Source organism: Arctopsyche grandis, chromosome 10 (genome assembly GCF_051622035.1).
Source record: "Arctopsyche grandis isolate Sample6627 chromosome 10, ASM5162203v2, whole genome shotgun sequence".
Taxonomy (NCBI): domain Eukaryota; kingdom Metazoa; phylum Arthropoda; class Insecta; order Trichoptera; family Hydropsychidae; genus Arctopsyche; species Arctopsyche grandis.
Genome location: NC_135364.1, coordinates 14,136,582 through 14,154,377, shown reverse-complemented (window position 1 = coordinate 14,154,377; position 17,796 = coordinate 14,136,582). Strand labels below are relative to the sequence as shown.

Sequence of the window (17,796 nt, the reverse complement as noted above, 5' to 3'; positions counted from 1 at the left end):
ATTTTTATAATTTAAAAATGTTTTTGTATTATTTCATGACATAAAGAGGGAGGGAGAGGCACCAAGGCTAGATTTTTTTTCATAGGGGAGGCCTAGTAGCAATAAGTTTGGAAACCACTGTCCTAATTAAATCCTTATATGTACCAACAGTATTCAAAGCTATGGCGAATACCGGGTCATGATAGTTTTAAAATTTTAACCATTGAAACTTTCTAACGAGACGATAAAGTTTTCAGACTATTCAAAAAATATCATGTATTCATACGACAACAACGATGCAGCGCATTAAGCTAAGACGTTACATGAAAGAAACTATGTATGTATGTATGTATGTTCATACATACAAGATACAACCATTCCAAGGCAAAGAGGACTAGCATGTGGTGAAAGAGGAGCAACAAAGTATAGAGAGAAGCAGCCAATATAACAAGGCCGTAAAAATACTTGTTGCGACATTCCGACCGGAATATTTGTGAACAACATTGTAATGCAGACATTACTCGTTTCATTATCACCTCCGTTAGCAATGGCGGGAAGGGTGGGCCGTAAAAGCAGACAGCTTCTCGCCATTCGCCTTTGGAGACCGTAAAAACGACCCGACCGGCGATAGATAACTGGAGTCACACGCCTCCCAAGCCCGCCCCCGGATCACAAATGAGGCCATAAACTGCAAAAGAGGCTAACTTGCTAACTACCTACAAGAGACAATGATAAAAGCCAAAGAATTAAGGCGCACTTGACACCTCAAGACAAAAAGCGCTCGCATACTAAATACTATCGAGCATGAATTCCAGTAAAAGAAGATCTGACGTCTTGAATTTTTCACTCATCAGGTGTCCCTATAATTTAGAAGCAGAATATGCTAAAATCATTCTCGTATCTAGAGCAAACTATATAAAATCATCCCGATAAAACAAAATGTAGGAAAAATTGTAATCAAAATAAATATAATTTTTTTATTTTATTATTTTATTTTAGATAGACCAGATTTATAAAATATTTTATCCAGGAACAGATTTATAACATATTTACCTGGACGGTAAAGACTGAGGATCCCCTGGACAGCTAAACGCACCAATATCTCAATCCTGAAGGAGCTTCGGGTGAAAGACCGCCTATCCACGATATGTCTGAGTCGAGTTCTGCAATTCTTTGGACACGTGGCGAGAAGGGATGATGGCAACCTGGAGAAACTTGTCATGGTTGTTGCCACCGAGGAGAGGAAGAGGAAGATCTCCTACTCGATGAACTGAACAGGTCAAGAAGGCTCTAGGCTGCTCTGTAGTCACTGCCCTTCGAAAAGCCGAATCTAGGGAGGAGAGGAGAAGACTCGTCGCCGAACACACCCCTGACCAACCAACGACGGCTCATGGAGATCACGATAATCAAAATTGAGGGACCGACCATTATATATTATCCAAGAAGACCTGACAGGTAGACCCCAATGACAATTAGGAGAACTTCCTAGACAATTGATTACAAATATTGCAGCATGTTTATTACATAAATCGTTGTATTTCGAGAAGCTGAAGAACAAGAAATTAACAATTAGTTAATTAATTAATTGATCCCTAACACATCTATGGATTTAATACATAGATTTTTACATATTGCACCATATATCATTACATATCTCATCATAAAATCATGCCAAAATTCATAATTTTTCATTGTGAAATCAGATTTCCCATTTCCAATTCTCAATATTTCAAAGTTCGGGAATTCACATGACCAATCCTACTGATTTGCGTGAGATTCCGAAAATTTTAAAAATTCAAATGCGACACTCGTTCGGAACGTGTGCGAATTTTCCAGTGGGTCCTGTCCGTGGCGAATTTTATTTATTTGCGAAATCCCTTCAACGCGCAGGGTGCCCTCGTGCGTACGCGCGACGCAGATAAATCACCAGAATATGTTTTATAATTAATGAAATACGGGCGACGGACTCGGTCGCCGTTATCCACAATAACGTTCAGATAACTGTTAACCGCGGCAATTTATTTTTAAAATATTGTTGCAATAACGCGTCGATCGTTATTTATCAGTAGCGAAAAATTCGCAACGCCATCATTTGCCGCCCTCGCCAAATGCCGTTTGAAAAATATATAGAGCGCGCTTCGCAAAATAAAACGAAATAACGACAACGTTAACGCACCATTTTTCGAAGATTTTATGCCGATGAATTACAGCCTCGATACATTCAGATGAATAAAAAATCAAATTTTCACGAAATGCCGTTCAACTATTACCCTATATTAGCCACATGTCATAGCTGCTTGGTTTGTATGTCATAGTATGTATATCTTGACATAGAAACGGCTTTCAACACGGTTGGAATCATCTATAAGCTCATTATTAATAAAATACCAAACTACTCAATTCGTTTATTATTTATTAGTTAGTTATTTCATTGCAGCTGGCGTTCCGCAGGGGAGTTCGCTTGGCCCACTCTTCAATATATGTATGTATATATATATATATATATAGATGACACACCTACTCTAAAAAAAACTGTCACGTAGTTCTATACGCAGATAATACCGCTTGTTTCCGCTTGTAGCACCAAACCAGACACTATTCGTAAAAATATTGAAATTGCATTCACAATAATGATCGAACACTTCACCAAGTGAAAAATTCAAATTAATCAAACCAAAACAGACGCGATCTTCTATAGTGTAAGAAAGCATGTCATGTTCAGATCAGAAAATCCCCTCTGGAGAAAGTCTGAAATGGCAATCAGTAATAGAATATATATAAGTAACGTTCGATAAAAGAATGGGATGTCATAAGGCGATACTTGGTATATCCTAAATGTACCCAATATTTAATTGCCATAGTTATCAACTAAAAATGTAATAAAATTATATCGCGTGCGCATATTACCAATATTAAGTTATGCTTCACCTGTAAGGAATAACTGTCACAAAACCATACTAACCATGTCAAGCTCCAAATAAAATCACTAAAAATATTTTTAACACACCCATGTATGTATGTACCTGAAAAAATTGCATGCCACAAATAATATTCCGTCATTCACAGACATAACTAACAAACTAACCAGTAGATTCTATGACAGATAACCATACTAACACATTTGTGAAGAGTCTCAGTGATTAAAACAAAATGTCTTTACCCTTCAGGTATAAACACAGATTGTGTTTAGGTAATCTGTGTATCTAAAGAGAGTCTTCAATTAATCATTATGTATTATAAGCATTTATAAAAATTGTAAATAGGTTTTTGACCTTTTATCCTATTATACTGTACATTAACATTAAAATAAGATAATATTATAATTACTAACAAAAAAAACAAAATTGTTAAATAGAAAATGATCAGTAGATCAGTAACTATTAAAAAAGATAGAAGATGTATTGAGAACATATTTTTTTAATAATTAAAAGCATTTTAAAAAAATCAAATAGCTGCTTTTATATATGTACCTATACATAATTCCATATCAAATTTATTGCACTCGCTCATTGGTACGTAGTTGTAGGTGGTTTTTTGTGGGTTGTCGAAACTCGCTTAATAATTGTTGGACGTGACGTGAACAAATTCGGACCTTGAATTGGAGACCTCGGCCTGAACAAGATCCCATAGTCGAGGGTCTTGTTCGGCTGCAGCCATGACGGATGGATTTCCACGGAGCTTTAACAAAGTTGCCGACCCCCATTTGTCTGCACGTTTGCATGGTTTTCCCATCTACTCGGAACAAACTTTACAACGAACACGTCACCTATATTACACACTAGTCTACACTTCACCATTTTCCAGCTTTTCCTAATTGTTAAATCTAGTTTTTTGACCACCGCTAACTGTTATACGTGCATACAAATTAAGTTTTCTAAATTTTGATTAAATATTTTTATACACATATACTTACATATGTACATATGTACATATATAAATATTAATTTAACGTATATATTAGGTAACCAGTGCTCGTCGACCACTGGTTTACAATCGCTGATCACCTGATTTCGCGTTATGTACAATAACCAATGACCTTGAATTGGAGATCTCGTGGTCCATCGACCGGAGTGCGGAGAGTACAGGATGGATATATTAATATTATATTATAATATTAAGTGGTTTTGGTCCGTACATTCATTCGGAGTTGGCAGGCTGACGGATCAAGAACAATAAACTAACTCCTCAACCAATGCTGCGTCTTTCATTTCGAGCTCGGAAAATCATCCACATACACCTCCACGTTACATTATTGTAGACGAATATCTACAAATGAAAATATCATATGCAGTGGTGTAGTGCTAAATAAAAAAAATTTGATGGTTTTATTTTTTATTTTTACTTAAAATCACTATCTCTATTATACACAATAAATATCAAGATGCTTAAAATAATTTAAAAGGTCAAAATAAAATAATGAAAAAATAATGAAATATTGTTTTTAAAAAAAATACTACTTCCGGTTTACGAATTCTGACCAAAACGTTACCAAATCTAAGTTAGTACATAAAGAATATAAATATAAATTTTCAGCTTAATACGTTCAGGGGTGTGGTCAGGATCCAGGCGACAACATTTTTGACCTTCCTTCCGGATGCTTCCGGAAGGGAAAAAATCCCACTTCCGGATTATTAAATTTAGTGATTTTTTTTTATTTTAATCACATTGATACAAGAATTATACTTGAATTTTTTCGTGAAGACCACACATGTTTAAGGGGTCGAAAAAAATAGTGGAAGACAAATCGAACAAGAGTAAACTGCCACTTCCGGTCGACGGACGCTTACCAAATTTTATACATAACTTGGTATTGAGCTTAAACTGATCGATATGAAATTTCAGTTCGATAAATCAAAAGGATTTTGAGAAAAGCAAAAAAAACCTCGATTCTCTAGAGTAAAAGTACTACTTCCGGTTCAGATAAAAATATTTAAAAAATATAAAATTATAAAAATTATTATTTTTAGTACATGTAAAAAAAATCAGTCCGATTCAGTTAGTAGTTTGGGAGAAAATCGAATTCAAAAACTTAAAAAAAGAGGACACCTATAAGGGTAGGTACCATTTCCGGTCAACTTAAAAATTTGAAAAAAATTTACGTAGTTTCTATAAGAATTTCATTAACCGATACTAAGTTTTGGTTCGATAGGACTAACGGTGTTGAAAAAATCCCCAAAGTACACAGACACACACACACACATTTTTTCTAGATCATTAAAACGTGATCAGTAATCGATTCTGAGTTCGAATCAGTCAAAATCTCGAGTTCGAATTTTTGCATGATCACAAAACTTCATCTATTGTTACTACGTACATAGATAAAGTAAAAAGAACCAGGGCGGTGTTTAATTTTTACGACCCCCCCCCCCCCCGCTTTTTTCCTTAATTAAAAAATATATATCCTAATATTGGTAGTTCAAATATTTAAAAAAAAATCAAATGCTAGTTAACAAGTATTCTTAATTGTTGAAATTATGATGTTTTATTATTATGTAAGTATGTATGTATATATCTTTGATTGGGATTTTCGGGGACGACGGGTCAATTTTTTTTCGATTCAAATAAATTTAATAAAAAAACAAATGAATATTTACTATTAGATTCGCCATGTTTACGCTGTTTATATTACAAATACTGAGTGAAGCCGGGTAAAACAACTAGTATTTTATAAAAACTTCCACACTGCATCATCTTCAACATCTTTGATTTTGCAAATCCATGTTTGTGTGTCAATAGCAACATTTGCTGTTTGTTATCAATGCTAAAACCATATACATATGTATGTATATGTCGAAAAACTATCAAATTTTAACAATTTAGAGATGACTATTTATTTAAGATTCCCTTATTTTATCTATCCTCAAGTGCGTGTGGTCAATAGTTCAAAGAACTTTCTTTCGAAGTTTTAGGAGGTTTTAGATTAAAAAAAAAGCCCATACGTTTCATTGAAAGTGTTTTAAGTTTTGAATATGCTCAGATTACTATTCGGTTGTGGTCATCAAATGTTAGAAGGACAATCTGCTCATAATATTTGGTATACAAAATTTAATATGAAATATTAGCCAAAATATTCTTTAATTTTACTCGAATAACATTGTTTATATCAATCAAAGTTCCATGACGATGACGATATAATGTCAGGAAAGTTGTCCTTCCTGGTTAAAATGAGTGAAGCATATAGTAGCAATATTGAGGCACATTGCAATCAACTCTTTAGTTTTGCTCGATAAATTGGGAAGCGGAAAATCTACATATGACGGAGCTGCTATAGTGGCTTATAATTGGTTATAATTGATCAAGAAATTAATATGTAGAAACTTTTTTGGTGTCAATTTTTTGAAAAAATATTATAATAATGTATGTTTTTGCTTTTTAGTAAATAAATATTTTCTCGAAATATACAGTTTATGAATTTGCAACTCTACAAGTAAATTAAGAATGAAGTAAAATAATGTTCTCATACCTAAGCTTAAGTCTTACTAGAGTTTGCGTCTTACTATATACATACTATATTTAACTATACGTATTTGAACAATTGAGACGCGGTCTGTAAGGACTTTCTCGTCGGCTTATAAGGACGTCGTTGAATCCCAGCTGAGGAACGTTACGGCCATATATTGCCGCGTCGCCCACAGCACATGCCCCAGGGCGGCGCTGCATTCCTAAACTGGCGAAAAATTATCCGCATAAATTCCGCTTTTCAACGGCGAAAAGTTGGTCTGAAAAATGCACCGAGCGCGGATGCAGTTCCGTGTACGTTGAAATGTTCGAATTTTCAACATGTCTGAAAACAATAATAATACGTCAGAGCTCCGACTGCTCGACAAACAAATCCTAAAGTTGAATCGCAATAAAGATTTAATATATTACTTGCGAGGATGCTGAATGAAGTGTGTATTTAAAAATTTACTGGGTCGATGACATGAAATGTTCAGGTTAAATATATATATGTATTTCTTCTTCCCCCTCTCCCCCAATTCCCCATTGAAACGTTTGATCATAGATAGATAAAAGGAATTTTTCGTAAGGGTCTCCCTCTTCATTTTTTTTCGGAATCCTTTAGCTACGAGTATATCGCGAATTCTTCTTGTTAACGTACAAACATGTCTTATGTAAAAGTGTTTTCTTTCACATTCTTTAAGGAGTATGAGTAAAATACTATATAAACTGCACCAAGAAAATATATATACATATGTATGTATGTATACAATGTTACAGTCGAAGTGTATTTTCAGTTGTAATATATTCCAATTGGCGTTTTTAGGTAATTGTATTCGAATACAATTCAACTAGTAAATTTTATCTCTACAAGCGTAAATTCACTTTCAACAATGTGCGTCAGTTGTAATATTACAATTGAGTTTTGACAGTTCTGATGTTTTTACGAATGCTTTAGAATTTAATAATACGTTAATATTTGCTAGATATTACGAATAATGGTAATGAGTGCTGTATTACGATAATGTTTTCAAAACAAAAATGTGACTTTCCAACTCAATTTAATAGTGGAGTGACGTTTTCACGAAAACCCAACCCCTTCATCTAACTTGATACGAACTAATAGTTGAACTGTATTCTCAGTTGAAATATATTTTGACCAATTGGAATGTAATCAACTTACGTGGGTTAGACGGAACATATTCCAACTAGTCAAAATATATTACAACAGAAAATACACTTCAACTGTAACATATATGTATGTAAATATACGTATAGGTTTTTTAGTTGACGAAGTCTTATCTATTAGTATTTAGTATGTATTGGAAAAATTTAGGTGTAAATTGTATACCGGCAGAAACATCGTTTAGACAGCAGTCAATATTTGTACATACATATATGTTCAGTTTCATTTCATGGTACACATGTAAGAATAAAATAATAAAAAAAAAACATAATTCATTATTTAATTACTTTATATTTTAATATAAAAAGTACAGTAAATAAAAATTATAAGAAAAAAATAACATTTAAGAAATAAAAAAACATTAACATTTAAAAAAAATCATTTAAAATGCATTTACTATTCGAACCATTTAATACTGGCAGATGGTAAACGGATTATTCCGCACAAAGCGATCTCACAAACGTCACTAAATACGGAACATCTGGCACCTGAAAATTCCATCCATCGAGAGTTACGTGTATATCACTCGACGAAAACTCGCGAGAACATACCTACTCCATATTCGCGCTTTCATAGCAACTATTGTCGTATGCGCAATCGCAATGTGCGAAATAATCAATTTACCATCTACAGGTATACACAATCGCCGTGTGTTTTTTGCACAATGAGACTTGTACGTCGTACATACATATGTATGTATGTATGTATATAAATGAAACTTCGCAATTAAATGAAATACACAAATACATTTCTATATTATTAAATGCAAAACATTTTCTTTGTAATACCTGATTCAATTAAAATCTGTAACAAAATTTGCAGAACTAAAACGTGCAATGTCTTACATAATAAAGCGGTATGTGAGATAGAGAAATATTATTACATTTAAATGAAAACGTAACACATTTGAAATGCCATGTGAAATACTTTTTGCATTACAGCGCGGAATGTTGTTCAAAAAGCATACTTTCGACTACATATAAAAACAGATACAATTCTCCACGCATAACTTGAATTTTACAAATGCCTCTGAATTGGAAGCTCTTTTTTTTAATAACAAAATTACCGAAGTATATTTTTTTATAACTGAATAACAGTGGATCGGATTTTATATCATCACTTCGTGCTGGATTGAATTATAATATACGCAATACTTTTTTATTTAATTAATTTAAAAAAATGTATTGGAAATTATAAGATAGTATACGTACAAAATTACTTAGCGTAGAATGACAATAACACTTTTATAAAGATTCGAATATTGTCAATTTATTCCGAATAAAAAAAGGTGAAAATACTTGTTAGGTAAACTGGCAACGACATAGATATTGGTATCACTATATACAATTTATTTGATATAAATTTGTATTACTAACTATGTACATATTTATATGTAGGAATGATTCAAACACAAAATATGTAATTGAACTACATATAATTAATTTTCTTTTTATTAGTATAGTGCAAAAATATTTAAAGAGCATTAATATGTGTATATGTATGTTTAATAGCAAGATATATGTATGTACTTCCTAACTATTTTAAACAGGGCGGCTCGTCTTTAAGGGCAACCGGGGCACGGCCTCACACAAAGAAAATAAAATTTTTATATTGTTTGGTGACTCGTCAAGAGTTAATAAGTGTTTCTTTATCCCGCTCACCATGTGGTAATTCGGTTCGGGGCTGTCGTTTGTCTGCCGTGGTCCCGTGGTCGCCAGCTTCGGTTTGCCTATTACTCTGGCACTTGCGAGTGTAGACAGTCAGTCAAGGCAGAGAAATATGATCCGTATTTCCATATGCAGAGGGTCACTTTTAGTTGGCTGCGTAAAGGTTCCTTTGGGGCAGAATATGCCAGCTCCAGTCTATACGAATCAAAAAATACATGATACAGTAAAGTTTTTGAGATTTCAACTATACTTCGCAAGGTGTACTTAAATTGTTAATCACAATATGTCAACTATTATTTTTATCATTAAATATATTTTTTATTAATTAAATTTTTTCTTTTTTAGAACACATTATGAACGAAGTCAATAATTTGCTGAATAGGCCATTTTTTTTTAAATCGATTTTTTGGAAAGAAAATGTAGTAGGGGTGGCTTTAGCGTACTCGTGCCCCACCTAATTTAATTTCACGATCCACCCCCGTTTATAAAAAAGTGAGTATTTGTTGGATTTCAATTATATAAATCTACAATTTTCAGTTATTTCAAAGTAGTCTAACTTTGACCGCAAAAAAGTTTTATATTTTACGTCTTTTTCCAACTATTTTTATTAATCCTGACAGTAATAAGTTTCATTTAATTTTTACAAAAAACAATTATCTATTATAATAACATGTTTTAATTCAAAAGCAGACAATTTAAATCGGTGGCAGTATTCGTCGCAACGAGAGGAGTGCATCCAAGTGGGTTTCGTATATCCGTCTGTCTGTCTGTCTATCTGGAGCTTTCAGAGGATTTGATAGAGTTAGGAGGTGGACCCTCATCCCCCTGCCCTTCCCTTCCACTTCAAAAACCCCCAATTTCACCCCCTAAACTACAGACTTTCCCGCACACGTCCCACTGGAACTCAATACGTGACTCACATTGGACGCAGTAAATACATCACGTGTCGCCACCGATCCCTTTATAATATCTCAACATACAGATTAGCTTCATTTCTAGCTTACGATGCGTAACTATAGAGTGATCCAAGAAATACATTCCAAATAAATTTCAAAAAATACACAAAGTGGATGAATTCCATTTGAATGTCTGCACACTATCTGGTTTCAAACAGAAAATTCTTCCAAAGCTTATATAATATAAAGTTTATATGAAATAGTGTGAAAAAAGTTATTGTTATAACCAAGATATGTTTAAAAAAATCCGCTAGCCACTGTGCTAGGCGTCAAGTGTCCAGTCAAAAAGGTGTGTTAAAATAATCCAAAAATGAAAAAAATAACGACTGAAACAGAGCCGTAATTCCAAGGCGGATGTCATTCTGACACTGACTGTTGAGCGCAGCATACTGAATTCCCCCTCTCTCTTTCTCTCTTACATCTATGAGGTACGAGTACAATGGGCTTCCCGACAAAATCATCTTTTAAGTTGATATTGATCATTTTTTTTATTTTGTAATGAAATAATACGAATCATAGAGGTTTTGATGAGAAATACAGAAAATACGAAGACCCTGCATTCAGTATATTTGGAGACATAAAATAAAATATAAGTCCTGGTCATTCGCTATCCATCACAGTGCGGCAAGGATTAAATGTGATTCCAAAAATTAAAAATTATGCACAAAATGGTTTACGGAAACCCTTGAAACCCTGGATGACAGAACTATCATATATGAATATAATAGCGCTATTCCGTGTGTGTAAGATAACGCTCGCCGTACTATAATACTTGTTTTGATTCGACATATCATAAACGAAAACGTAATATATCAGCGGACTGAAAAATATATTCGGGCAGCCGTGAATCATATACATATGTATCAGCGGCCAGTAAGCGTTGTGCAACCAACATGATACAAATATGTGGCCACCATAGCGTTAAAACAATGGCAACAAAACGTACAATATAATACGAACATTATAACAAATCAACAAAATATTTATATATATACATATACTGTTTGCTACTAATTTCTCCTATAGGGCAGAGCATCGCAACCTGTGTACCGCGGTAGCGTAGAAGCATATAGCGCCACATATTATAGATCTAACGCGTGCGAGCGAGATGCGTGTAAAGGTTGCGATGCTCTGCTATGGGCCAGGCCGCACCGTGAGACTTGCGAGTGACTTGGTTGAGGGCGACCAGACCAATGCATGCAGGTAGATGGGACATGCCACACCCGTCAACTTGTTTGTCGCACACATTTCCATACATTTTTTCGTGTCGCTAAACTAGTCGGCCGACAAAGTTGCACGGTGCGGCCCGGCCCAATAGGGGAATAAGTCTCTGAGCATTTAGCGCCATCTATTGAAAGTTTATTTGTTTAATTAATTAATTAATTAATTTTTCTATTGGTGTTTTATATTGTTTATATGTAGGTAAGTAGGTAGTTTTTACCATTTTTTTCATATTAAACAATTAAATATATTTAAAAGTGGGAAAATAAATTATAATATTTAGATTAGGAAAATAAATTATAAATTTAATGGGAAAAAAGTACGACCGCGTATGGATCGAACGCAGGACCGACACTTTTTTTTATTTAATAACTTGACATGCCATAACCCATGCGATGATATTTTATCAGGCACAACACTACATGGTATAAATGTAAATATCACTTTGCAACTTCGCCAACTTGAACACCCCTGGCTGACTCGCGGTGTCCTCTCTTAATTGCGGTGTCCGTCCGCGGCTATATGTCGGATTGGTCGGTTTTAATTAGGCGGCTAGCACGCTCGTTATGAAAATAAGTCGGATGTGAGGTCGAGGATCCTTCGTAACGATGGACCGAGCAATTACGTAGTACTCCGATCCAGGACAGGGGTTCGCAACCGCAGACCCGCTGACTGGTGAAACGTCTTGCCCGTTATTTACGTCCACCCATCGATATAACGGAAAATTAACGACGAATAAAGCGGCATCGTTAACGCCCTCTACGCTCCCGATCGGGTCGACTAGTTTAATGTAGCACGACTTTAAGGTGTTGATTAACTTTAAATTGATTCAATTATGCTTGGAAATGTGAATTAATAATTTTATAGTTATTTTGATTTGTATATTTATATATTTTATACATAAGATACATCGTAACTCACTGGTTATGCGATTATTTACCAGTAGAGTGGAAGAGGAATTGAATGTATTCACTTACTCGATGATTAAGAAGTGCGTCAAGATCTGGATGGTTATTAAATCCTGATCGACCAAATAAAATCAGCATACCCCTCCTATCTCTCGCAAAATCGGCTAGTCCGAATTTAGTTTTTTTGCTTGTGGTTTGTAATTGAAATCTGTATATTTACATAGTATAATGTGTTTGGATATGTATGTATACAGTTAGTCATATTATCGATTTATGGTGACCTGTCATGACACTATGGCATGATAAAATAATCGAGTATCATATTTAGGGGCTGCTTGTAAAATTCTACTCAATCAATGCTGAATATTTCTAACTTAAGAACCAACTTCAAGATATCGAATGGCTTTATCTAGTTGCTGTGTTGTATAATACAAAATCACATATTTAATCTCCAAATATGACAGTAATCAATATTAAAATTAGCATTATCAATACCACAAAAATAGTTCGATTGATTCTATACTTATTTTTAATAATATTATATAGTAGATTCTGTGGCGGATCATCCCACATACGTACTAGGCACTTACCTAGGGCCTACATATAAACTTTAGATTTTTTTTAATTTAGTGAAATATCTTTAAATGTCTGAAAAAAGGTAAAAGAAATATCTTTAAATGTCTAAATCGAAACAATACCTGACATCTATGGTCAGATATTACAAACATCGTATAAATACGATTAATAACCAATTTAAAAAACATTTATTTTGGGGAGGGAGGGAGAGGTCCCAATATAGGAGCCGTTTATATTTAAGTTGAAGTTCAATTTTCAGTTCCAAAAACACTATTTCTGTTTGACTAAATTCCCAAATTGTCATCAATTCTTTTAATTTGATATGTCCAGAATCTCGGAAAAGCAGAATAAACGTATTACAGGCCAACAGTATTTTTAAATATTGTTTCAAGTATATGTATAATATATACATACATAAAAATATATATTTATACATCAGTGTGTATGTAATATAATAAATACTCGTTTAATTTGTGTTTATGATATAATAAAATGTGGTATTGTTATTGACCACTATACTAATATAAATTTATTGGTGTACATATGTATATAAAATCCACGTTAAATGAAAATTTATTGAGAAAATGAACCTTAGCCAATTTAGAACATATATTTACTGTTGACCTATAAATGATAATAACAGAATTTCGAGTATAAAATAAATTTTCATGAGTTAAGCGATTAATTCGATACCAGTAAAACCACCGATCAGTTTTGAGTAGCTAATAAAATGCCAAACTTCAATTTATCCTGCCTAATACTACCTATATAGTTATTGTTTTTCATATAAAGGTTATCATATATTATAAAAGACTAATCAATAGGATAAAACTTACATCAGGCATAAAATTACACCAACATACTCCACCCAAAGTACTTACATTATATATGTACATATGTATATGTATGTGTAAATGACAAAGAAAGAGCCTTTGTTTTTCATGTAAGGTGTGATGTTTCAAGACGAAATGTTGGCTATTTTTCTCGCTTTAACCCTTTAGGCGCGACCCGTCGTTTACAGTGCATTAACTCCATAGGGTTGACACGTTGCCGGCTGGCAGTTTTCCATTAGCGAATTTCGTACCTGAGCACCGATCAATCATATCCTCACACGCACCACCATTGCTTGTTGATAATCATCAACGTTTCCACCTAATTCTGATGTCTATTCTGGACCAAACAATGCAAAATTTCGATATTCTTCTATAGAATATCTCAGTATAGTTTGATCAACTATACTAGGCACCTATAATAGTTCACATATCCATATGTATTTAAAATTTGGATCATTGTGACATTACAAGAATTGCTAATGCGCCACAATGGTCGAAAAGTAACAGATAAGAAACAAAAAAATATATTAATCAGACAGAAATAAAATACATATTTTACATAAATATAATACATAAAAAAATAGCAGCAAAAGTTAAAAAAAAAGTAGATTCAGATTCAAATTCAGTACCAGACAAATAGGTTAAACAAACTCTGATAACTAAAGAGCAGACCCAGAGCGCGCTGTTCATTGTTCACATGTCGTAAATGCATTGTTAAAGGTTTGCTGAACCTTTTTTACAAAGCATTTACAATACTGGAACAATAGACGGCGCGCTTCCGGTCCTACCTCTACTGATAACCAAAGCTCACTGAGGTGGAAAATATCACATTCAGGTACAGCAGCAAAGATTTCATTAGGAAGTCGGATAGCTCCTGGAATATGAGCCATCCGATAAAGAACTGTGTGGACAGGAGATACAATCAACAAATGAAGATTTATACCGCGCACACAATTATTGTTGAGTATTAAAGATAAACTGGTGTCAATCTCCAGAATGTTTTTATTTTGATTTAGTATTACATAAATAATAACATGACTTTCTACGAACTACCCTCTACGGGTTTCTGAGCCTATCAGCTTTCACCGAGCCCAAAAGGTTTCCGAACTTAATCGTTCGAAACAATTTTAGCTGTCGTCGAAGTTAGATCGGAAAATTAAACCAATATTTACACGGTTGCTTAGACTATACTCGATTAAATTTAGATTTTCATTAGCCGATTTACCTATTTGAATTGACTTTGGGGTATGAAATCACTGTAAACTGTATGAGTAAAATGCGCGATGGAAACTCTTTATGCTTTGACGACTCTAAATTTGTTCAAAGCGAGTTACGGAAGAAAGATGAAGACGATATATATGAATGTACTTTAAAGTCCTGCTTGGGATGTTCATATATTTAAAAGTCTTTCTCTCAACTTTCACAAGGACCGTAGAGTATCAATAAAGCATTGCGACGCGATCTGAATTCTAGTGCCTACTTTTATAGCACTTTCAGATTCGCACCGTTCAAAATCAAAATTACAATACGAATGAGAACAGGGGTGGAAGGGAAAGAAGTAGGGTCGCTTGTCGGAAAACTCTTGACGGAAAATTTCCATTTAATTTATTTATAAGTCGCTTGTTTTCAACCTGTAACTTCTAGACGGGGAGACCTTGTTCGCGCACTCTCGACTCATCTACCTTTATTTAATTTATGACACGTCTCTTTGACGAATTCGCAACAACATAAATACGTGTATAAATTGGCTTCGGTATTTCGACTGCTCAAGTCGCAATATTAAAAAAAAATGTGAAATTTATTTCTGAAAGATTCAAATACATGTGTACTATGTATACATATTTTACAGTCCAAGTGTACATTTCGTACGTTAATGAACATACGAGTTTGTTCAAACACCAACCAATCAGGTCAGTACAGTGTATACAAAGGAACAAATTTACAAAAGAACTATGTAGTTTATCCATTCGCAAACTATCCGACATAAGTTTATGTATTGTAACGTAGAGATGACACGATTAGTGCTCGTCGACCACTGGTTATCAGCACTAATCACCTGATCGTGCGTTCGCAACAAAAAGACCTCGTCGTATGAATAAGCCGTATTCAACAACCTATAAGATCTCGCGATCCATCGGCCAATGATCTCTCTGCGCTGAGAGTTCACGCCGTGTATAAGTATTCAGCGGACGGGTCCCGTACTTCATTCGGAGCTGGCTGGTCGATGGATCAACAACAATAAACTACCTCTACCAATACTCGCTGTATCTTTCATTCCGATCTCGGAAACCCCTCTACACGTCCACGCTACAGTATTCTCAATCGTTTGTCCCATCCTATATGTACATATGTAAGTATGCTTACCCTGGATTACAATATCTTTCAAATCAGCGGAATCGGAAATGATAGCAACTTTGTAATGTGGTTTCCATAGGATTTCCCTTTTATATATTTGGCGTTTTTACATCCCAAAGATTTTGACAGCTCAAAAGTTTTTATAACTAAGAGTTTCATTTGACACCTGATTTATCTATTTGAATCTTTTGACTGTTAGCACTTAAACTAAAACCAATAGTTTATGTATGAACAAACTCAGACTATAACATTTTATTTTATCGTTAATTTATACCAGGAAGGCCTGACAGGTAACCCCAATGTGCCTTCCTGGCCAAAAACATTTTACATTTGATACAAACATTATTATTATTATTATACATTCAAAGTACATAAATACATATCAATTAATATCCACAGAGACATTTGTGGCCAAATTTGTAAATTTGCACCATTTTATACAATTCAGCGAAATTCGAGATTGCTGAACTCGATATTTTGCGAGAAATGAGTAAGGTTGCCAATTTATTGGAGCCGTTTCAATAAAAATCAGATAATTGGCAAACTCTGATAGGAAACGATCGACCTGGAATCAAATCCAAGGTCTGGCCAGCAGAAACAATTTAGTATAATATAGCCAGCAGCGTGGTCTAGTGGTGAATGTTGAATTATTTCGTACTTGATTTCGATTCTCCGCTAAGTCTCGTTGTTGGCCAGACCTTGATTTGTCTAGGTCGATCGTTTCTTATCAGAATTTGCCAATTTTTCTGATTTTCATTGAAACGATTCCTGTAAAATTGAGGTTTTCTTCCCAATTTTCTGTTGCGAACCTTTAGTTATTGTTATATCTTATGTTTCGCCATATTGCTCACCATAGATGTCTCTGTGGTTGTTTATCGAATATAAAATTCGTATTGTTACATGAAAGTTATTCATCGTTATTTATCGTATTAATACGATGTTTGTAATATATGTATACTGACCATAGATGTCAGATATTTAGATTTACATGTATCTATGTAATAATTATGTGGACCAGGAAGGCGCATTTGGGGTTTACCTGTTAAGCCTTCCTGGTATATTTGTATATATGTATGTGAAAAATATGTATGTAAAAATAAAATAAATAAATTGTTTTATGATTTTCAACTCCCTATAGAAAGTTTAAATTAGTAAATTAGTAGAATCACTATTAAATTTTGTAAACTTGACTTCCCCTCACGATTTTATTGGCGTAAGTAACGCTCTAACTTGTATATATGAAGCCACTGAAACTTTCCTCCTTAAGAATCCCTCGAGTGCAATAGTAATTTTCGACAAGTGACAGTATACATATGTATGTACATAGATTGCCTGCTAATTTTTGTGCAATATTAATCAAGACAATCTGCTAAATAAATAAAATGTTTATATCTAGCCTGAATACCGATAGTAGAGCGGCAATACATACATATGTACATATAAATATCGAAAGAGATAGAAGTGATATTTTCGAACCAAATTAAAGGACACCCTCAGTAGGTCGCAGCTAAGTCCACTTTCAAAGGGTTCCCAATAATAATAAGAGATCAATGAAGCTTAGTGCCAAACTAAATTTAAGATCCCTCGGCAACTGCTAGGGTTAGCAGCTTACGCTAGTTACGCATTACTCAAGCAGATATCTGCTAGATAATGCATAATTTAAGGTGAATTTAACCC

General features: G+C 34.0%; 1 protein-coding gene across 1 annotated transcript in view; it reads right to left on the bottom strand.

Moving 5' to 3' along the window:
* LOC143917703 (uncharacterized) overlaps positions 1-3,711 on the bottom strand; it is a 44,514-nt gene extending 40,803 nt beyond the window's left edge. Inside the window, exon 1 of the mRNA XM_077439283.1 lies at positions 3,586-3,711. Within this exon, the coding sequence (XP_077295409.1) occupies positions 3,586-3,711 (126 nt within the window). The remainder of the gene's footprint in view (positions 1-3,585) is intronic.
* Positions 3,712-17,796: the final 14,085 nt, after the last annotated feature.